The 7,529-nt window shown below is 47.5% G+C and overlaps 1 protein-coding gene across 1 annotated transcript in view; it reads right to left on the reverse strand.

The window, feature by feature from the left end:
• LOC128347583 (zinc finger protein 493-like) overlaps nt 1-6,592 on the reverse strand; it is a 28,913-nt gene extending 22,321 nt beyond the window's left edge. Inside the window, exons 1-4 of the mRNA XM_053302535.1 lie at nt 5,558-6,592; nt 5,130-5,259; nt 2,994-3,076; nt 2,664-2,790 (exon numbers count right to left, since the gene is read on the reverse strand). Of these exons, the coding sequence (XP_053158510.1) occupies nt 2,664-2,790; nt 2,994-3,076; nt 5,130-5,259; nt 5,558-5,944 (727 nt within the window). The 5' untranslated portion in view covers nt 5,945-6,592. The remainder of the gene's footprint in view (nt 1-2,663; nt 2,791-2,993; nt 3,077-5,129; nt 5,260-5,557) is intronic.
• Between the last annotated feature and the right edge of the window lie 937 nt (nt 6,593-7,529).

A 7,529-nucleotide genomic window follows, 5' to 3' on the forward strand; every position in this document is an offset into this window, starting at 1 on the left:
GGCTACTAATTGGAGGGCTAATGAATGCTAATGAAACAGAGGGGCAGGTTAGAACTGACATTTCACATAAAAATGTGAAATGGCTTGCTAATCAAGTCATTTGCCCGCTGCGCCATTAGGTGGATGTTAAGTCAACAGGACTGACAACCATTAGCACAGAGGAAGAACATGCAGCAAGTCATTGTTATGGATGTCCAAGAGATACCCAAAGGAGCTCATCACAGCTAATAGACACAACCGTCCCGGCCCATTCTCCATGTCAAAAGCCTCTCTTGAGAGCATGGTTTGGCTGTAGCCTGTCCATCTTGCTTGTCTCCATCCCATCAGCTGCAAAGCACTCGTCCCAAACATGGGTGCAACCTAGCAGAGAGTCCCATCCCCCAAACCAGTCGATTATGCTGTATGGCATAAACCAGAAAGCATGAGTTCGATGCTTGAATGAAGCTGCTGTTTTCCCAGCTGGGCTTGTAATTCCGTTCGGAAAACCAGTCTTGGAGAAGAAATCAGCAGAGCTGAAACCCAGGGAAGAGAAGCACTTTCTCAGAATATTCCACATCCTCCCAAGACAAACACTGGGATTTTATTATGTCAATTTCCCTTTGCAGAAGCCATGCTGGTTTTCTCCCAGCAGGGCCTGTTGTAGAGTTGTATACAAATATTCCACATCATCCCCAGGGATGATGTTCTAAACTGTCTGGAAAAACTGAAAACTAGCAAACCGCCAGGGTCAGATAGCATCCATCCAAGTGTCCTCAAAGAACTCAAATGAGAAACTGCTGACCTCCTTGCTAAAATATATAACTTATTCTTGCAATCAGGCTCTGTACCGGAGGACTGGAATGTAGCAAATGAAACACCGACTTTCAAAAAGGGATCCAGGGGCGATCCGGGAAATTACAGGCCGGTTAGCTTAATGTCTGTTCCAGGCAAACTGATGGAAAATATTCTCAAGGATAAAATTGTAAAGCACATAGAAGAACAGGCCCTACTGGGAGAGAACCAGCATGGCTTTTGAAAAGGTCAATCTTGCCTCACCAACCTTTTGGAGTTCTTTGAGAGAGTCAGCAAGTGTGTGGATCAAGGTGATCCCGTTGACATAGTATACCTGGACTCCCAAAAAGCTTTTGACAAAGTTCCTCATCAAAGACTCCTGAGGAAACTTAGTAGTCATAGGATAAGGGGACAAGTCCATGTGTGGATTGCTAACTGGTTGAAGGACAGGAAACTGAGGGTAGGCATAAATGGAGAGTTTTCACAATGGAGGGAAGTAAGAAGTTGGGTGCCCCAGTAGTCTGAACCGGGACCGGTGCTTTTTAATTTATTCATAAATGATCTAGAAGTAGGGGTAAGCAGCGAGGTCACCAGATTTGCAGATGATAACAAACTCTTTTGGGTATTGAAATCCAAAACAGATTGTGAGGAGCTCCAAAAGGATCTCTACTAATAGAGTGAGTGGGCAACAAAAATTGGCAAATGTGGTTCAGTGTTGGCAAGTGCAAAATGATGCACACTGGGACAAAAAACCCCAACTTCAAGTATATGTTGATTGGACCTAAGCTGTCGGTGACTGACCAGGGGAGGGATCTTTGGTTTGTGGTGGACCTCTTGTTGAAAGTGTCCAGTCAATGTGCGGCAGCTGTGAAAAAGGCCAATTGCATGCTAGGGATCATTACGAAGAGGATTGAAAATAAAGCTGCTAATATTAGAATACCCTTATACAAAACTATGATGTGGCCACACTTGGAGTACTGCATACAATTCTGGTCACCACATCTAAAAAAGGACATTGTAGAACTGGAGAAGGTACAGAAGAGGGCAACCAAGATGATCAGGGGCCTAGAGCACCTTCCTTATGAGGCAAGGCTTCAACACCTGTTGCTATTTAGCTGAGAAAAAAGATGACTGCGGGGAGACCTGATAGAGGTCTATAAAATCAAGCATGGTGTGGAAAAAGTGGATAGAGAGAAATTCTTCTCCCTCTCACATAACACTAGAAACATAGATCATCTCATGAAATTGATTGCCAGGTAATTTAGGACAAGGCAAAAAATATATGAGGGATTGCACGACAAAACAGCAGCAAAATGGGTGAGACCGTGCAAAAATAATTTAGGACAAGCAAATGGAAGTAATTATGCACCCAACGCATTATCACCTTGTGGAATTCTCTGCCACAAGATGTGGTGACAGCCAACAACCTGGATGGCTCGAAGAGGGGTTTGGATAACTTCATGGAGGTGAGGTCTATCAACGGCTACTAATCGGAGGGCTATACTGTAGGCCACCTCCTGCCTCAAAGGCAGGATGCCTCTGAGTACCAGTTGCAGGGGTGTAACAACAGCAGAGAGGCCATGCCCTCAACTCCTGCCTGTAGACTTCCAGTATCATCTGGAGGGCCACTGTGTGAAAGAGAATGCTGGACTAGATGGGCCTTGGGCCTGATCCAGCAGGGGTGTTCTTCTGTTCTAAACCAGGAAGAAGCCCCTGATATCCAAGCCTAACACTGTTTAATGTGGTTCCAACAACCACAGGATGCTGGATAAGTGTTCCCCCACGCAGCAAAGAGGCCCCACAATCCGGCCATAAGAACACACCAAAAAGGAAGGTTGAGTCCCAATAAAGAAAGAAGCAGCAGCAATTTCTGGAGAAAGAGGGAGCCTTACCCAGAGAGGCCACATTCTGCCTATTCTCCTCCATGACTGCTCTGTGCAGGGCTCTTTGGTCTGCCTGCAGAAGGGCCCACTCCTCCTCAGTGAAACGCACAGCCACCTCCTCAAAGGACACGGCACCCTGCAACAAGAACATTTCTGACTCACAGCTAAGAAAACAGTCCTCTCTAATCCCCACCCCCCACCCCTGTAAGCAAATCTCTGGGGAGAATTAAGATGAAGCCGCTAAGGGTCCTCTGGTAGGATTCAGCTGCCCTCACAGCCTTCCTAGTGGGCAGATTCCAGAGAAGCAACATTATTCTAGGCACCAAGGCCATCTTCTACCTGATCTGCTTGTGTAGAATCTCTTTTTCCATCAATACACGGGAGCCACAACCTTGTCGACCCCTCCAGTGGTGTTCCATGAACTAAGAGAGACAAAAGAAATCAGAGGATGATTTATTGTAGAGCCCTAAAAGGTTACAGTTGGGACATTTGAGTTCCTCTCATTCAACTCCTTGCTCACTGCATGAAATTGCTCCTGCGTCCCTGACGGATGACTGTCCAGATCGCTCATCCCAATATCTTCAAGATCAATCGTTCAAGAGGGAGGAAAAGGATCACCCCACTTCCAATGACACCTGGGCAGAACTAGAGGTGCTGACTTGGACATGTACATTTTTTAACTTGCTGGATGGCATGACAGGCAGTGACACATCCATGGGATCAGAGTTGTGTCCAAGCAGGGAGTCTTCAGCATAACTGACCCGCAGGCTTAATGGGCAGAGCAGCACACGGGGAGTGAGATCAAGAAGTGATGAATGCTTTTGTCCCTTCCCTGCAAGAGCACTCCTCTCATGGACATCTTTGTCTGTACTGTGTAGCCCTCAAGGACACAGTTCTGGCAGTGAAGAGCGCTTTCGTGAGGAGAGGAGCAAAAATCACTTCCCAGTCTCCTTCCCCACATGCTGCCCTTCCCATCAAGCCTGCAGGGCAACTACTATTAAAATCCCTGCTCAGTGGTCAGGCTGACTGACCACTGCCAGAGGTGCCCAGCACATCAACTGTGGACTCTAAAGAGATCTCAGGCTTGGTATAGGATAGAATAGAGACAAACAGGGAGAGAGCTGGTCTTGTGGCAGCAAGCATGTCTTGTCCCCTTAGAGCAGGGTCTGCCCTGATTGCATCTGAAAGGTCGACTAGAAGTGTGAGCAGGGCCAAGAGTTGGTTCAGGCCCCGGTGATTTAAAAAAATGGTGGGGGAACAAGGGCAGAGCAGCTATAAATCTTTACACTACACAGAGTAGAGGTCCCACTCATCATTCCTTGGTAACAGCCGAGCCTCAGAGCTACAAGCTGTGTCACCCTTTTACACCAGGTGTAGCTTGGCCCTTCACCCACACATCTTGCACACTTCAGAAAACATTAATCGGCCCTGGACATCAATGATCATCATGGGGAGGGGAGCATTCAGAGGCCCGGCGGTCCTAAGAAGAGCACCTCTGCACAGTGCACACACTCCGGCCCAGTCTTCCCTCTAATTCTTTTCATCAGCGAGTGGAATGAATTTTGTTCTGGGCGGCAAGATCAAGGCAGTGTGCACACATGAGCATTATTATGTGCCTGTGCCATTATATAAGCAACACACACCCCATACATATGGAAGCACACTTAAAGACGGGTATTTTACAATTATATCTATTTATGAAATTGTATTTTTACTTTTGCTTCACATTTAGGTATAATAAAAACAGTAAAACATTTTGTAACCTGTTCTAGAAACACTTTCGATGGATTGCACATATTTTTAAAAAATGAAATAAATTATTTTTAGTTTCTTAAAATAAAATGAAGAAACTATTGTGGGATGGGTGGGTCCTGTCCTGAGCATCACAGAACAAGGAGGTTGTACAGTAGAAAACACCAACTCTCTGCCATACAGAACTTTTGGAAGCTTATATAATAAGAATTCATTTTTAAAGAAGATTTTTTTTAATTAAGTATTGGATGCTGGTATAGTGCCATTGAAAAAAAAACACAATCTGGAACCTGCATGGCATATCTGAAATAAAAGGGAATTTTGCTTTTTTTTTAAAGATAGAATATATATTTTTGAAAGTTGACTAAGAGTTACCCCAATTAAATAAACTGGAAAAGCAGATAGTGGTAAAAATGCTTTAATGCTTTCTTCTTTTTTTGGTAGGGAAGGTAATTTTGTTTTTTTAAAGACAGACTTTAAAAAAAATCTTAACACATGAGGAAGATACTCCCACTCTAACTCCCCACTGAGTTATAGGTTTAAGGGACAAAGTATATGCTACATACAATTCCTTGTACTGAAGTGTCACCTACTCATGGCAATGACATCTCATCCAAATATAGATTCTTTCCATACAGCAAAGAGGGTTATTCTGCACCTTACAATAATTCACAGCAAGGGAGGGAGGGAGATCCAGCTGAAGTGTGATCCATGATTCCTTACCCAGTGAGGTGGCATCTGCATGATCCTCCTGGGAGGTCCCCCCATGAAGCAGCTTCCGTCTGGCATCATCTAATAGAGCCTTCTCTGCCTCGGAATCAGCAGCAAATGCTTTTGCGAGCTGCCCCTGCACCTGAAACACCAACAGAAATCCTAGGCAGAGAATGGGGAGGCAATGGCAGCGGAGGGTCAGTGGAAGGAGGAGGGTTAGGATACTTCCACCTGCAACAGTGCTAAGAGATATATGGCTAAATTAAGGAAATTTCTCCTTGCTTATATTACTCTCTATTTCAGTAAGCAGACTTAACCATTAATTAGTTTTACTTCTTTCTGATATTAGTGACACCTTGAGCTTTCACAGAAAGCTGAGATAACAATTTTTAATATACATAATGAAGAGAATTCATTTGATCGTTCACCAGCTCTCTCACCTGCTGTTCTTCCTGCTTCTTGGCCTCTGCCTGGCTCAGGAGGAAACCTTCTGCCAAGGCCACCGCCTGGGAACTCGTCTCTGCTCCACATTCCCTCACCCAGCTCTTCATCTCCGGGGGCAGGATGGTCAGAAACTGCTCCAGGATCACAAAGTCCATGATCTGGTTTTTTTTGTGCTGCTCTGGTTTGAGCCACTGGTGGCAAAGATGGTGGAATCGGCTGCAAACCTGTCGGGGCCCCTCAACCTCCTGGTAGCGGAACTGCCTGAAGCGCTGGCGCTGTGCATCTGAAGGGAGCGTGTCCCCATGCAGGATTTCCAGCAGACTCCTTTTCCAGAATTCCTCACTGCCTCCAGCCTTGATGGTCTCTGAGTCTTGCATTTCCATCTCCAATTCCTTGCTCCAAAGGCAGCCTCCAAGAAGGCCAAAATTGTTTTATCCACAGATTGGTCCTTGCAGCAGGAACTGCTCGAATGGATGAATGCGAAGCCACTAAGTATTGGAAAGCAAAATCTTTGTTCTGTGCTTGAAACAGGACACCCCCAAGTGGTGGAGGCATTTCACTAAGGAAAAGGGTTTATTTGAGCTCCTGACAGGGACTTTCCCCTATAGGAAAGGAGCCAAACATCCAAAGGGCACCTGGAGAATGGAAGGAGGTTCCTTTCTTTGCAAGTCACAGACCAATGTAGTGCTTCCTCCCCCCAAAAGCTGTCTTTTTGTTCCCTGCTGCCCAGAACAGCCTTCCTCCCCGCCCCCCCACTTTCCTCTCAATACTCCAGCCAGATCTGCTTCCCCCCTTCCCTCCTCCTCCTCCTTCAGCGACCACTGTCTCTCTTTCACATGAGGGCACTGCAAGGCTATTTCTGACAAGGAGGTTGAAAACTGCCTTCAGTCCCCTCAAAACCTCCTTCTTTTGCAGAAAGCAGGAAAAAAAGTTTCCCTTGGCTTGGGAGGAGCTGCAGTGGGGTCAGCCCCACAGAGACCACCTCCCGTTGAGCTGCAATGGGGCGGGGGACTGCTGGGGTGACTTCCTTTCCTCCTCCTCCCCCCCCCCCCCGCACCTTCCACCCCACTCACCTCCTGGGCTTTGCTCTCCCCTTGGCGGGGTTCCAGCCCCCCCCTCCTCCCTTGATGCCTCGGTCTTCATCCACCTCCCTCCCTCGGGACTCCCCTCCGAAGAGACGCACCGAGTCCCGGTCAGAGTCCACCTTCCCAGGGAAAGAGGCGAGCCCGGAGGAGACTCACTGTTGCCTTCGGCCCTCTCTAGGATTCACGTCTCTCTCGCCTTAACTCTGAGCTGGCATCTCAGCAGGGAGTCCAAGGGGGGGGGGGGCTTCCTACTTTCCTCTTCACAAGAGGGAAATTGCTCCCTTCTGGAAAGGGCGTGTGTGAACTCTCACTATTGCGCTGGATTGAAATTCCCGCCCCCAGCACCAGGGTCCATGCGTCTTTAGCATCTATGTGACAGGTAGAAATGCAACAGATGCAGCTTCCCTACACGGGAGCACCATGATGGACTGTGCCTGTTGAATTCCTGCCTGTCATCTACTTCCCCCTACTTCTATCCTGAGGTGAGTTGGTGGCACCCACTCCAGATCCTCACCCCAAGCGAATGCCCCATAATCTGGTTTTCGGCTTCAACATCAGGGTGCACAAAGTGTGGGGAAAGAGGATGAGATTGCGCCCTCCCCGCCGCACAATGTGTTCAGGACCCCAAATCTCAGGGGCGTAGCTAGGGGAGAGGGGGCCTGTTTTCATCCCTCTCTCTGGCAGCCCCCCAGAGTGAGGGAGATAATGAAGAAAATAGGGATTGGTAGAGCTGGAGGGCCCTCAGGAGCTGGGGCCCCGTGTTGTTTGAACCCTTTTGCTCAATTATAGCTACGCTATGCCCCTGTCTCAGTGGCTTCTCACAGGGACAAGATGCTTCCTGAGGGACTGTCAGGCATCCTTGACTGCATTGTGCTCGTGGCAG

The sequence above is a fragment of the Hemicordylus capensis genome, chromosome 2, assembly GCF_027244095.1.
Source record: "Hemicordylus capensis ecotype Gifberg chromosome 2, rHemCap1.1.pri, whole genome shotgun sequence".
Classification (NCBI taxonomy): Eukaryota; Metazoa; Chordata; class Lepidosauria; order Squamata; family Cordylidae; genus Hemicordylus; species Hemicordylus capensis.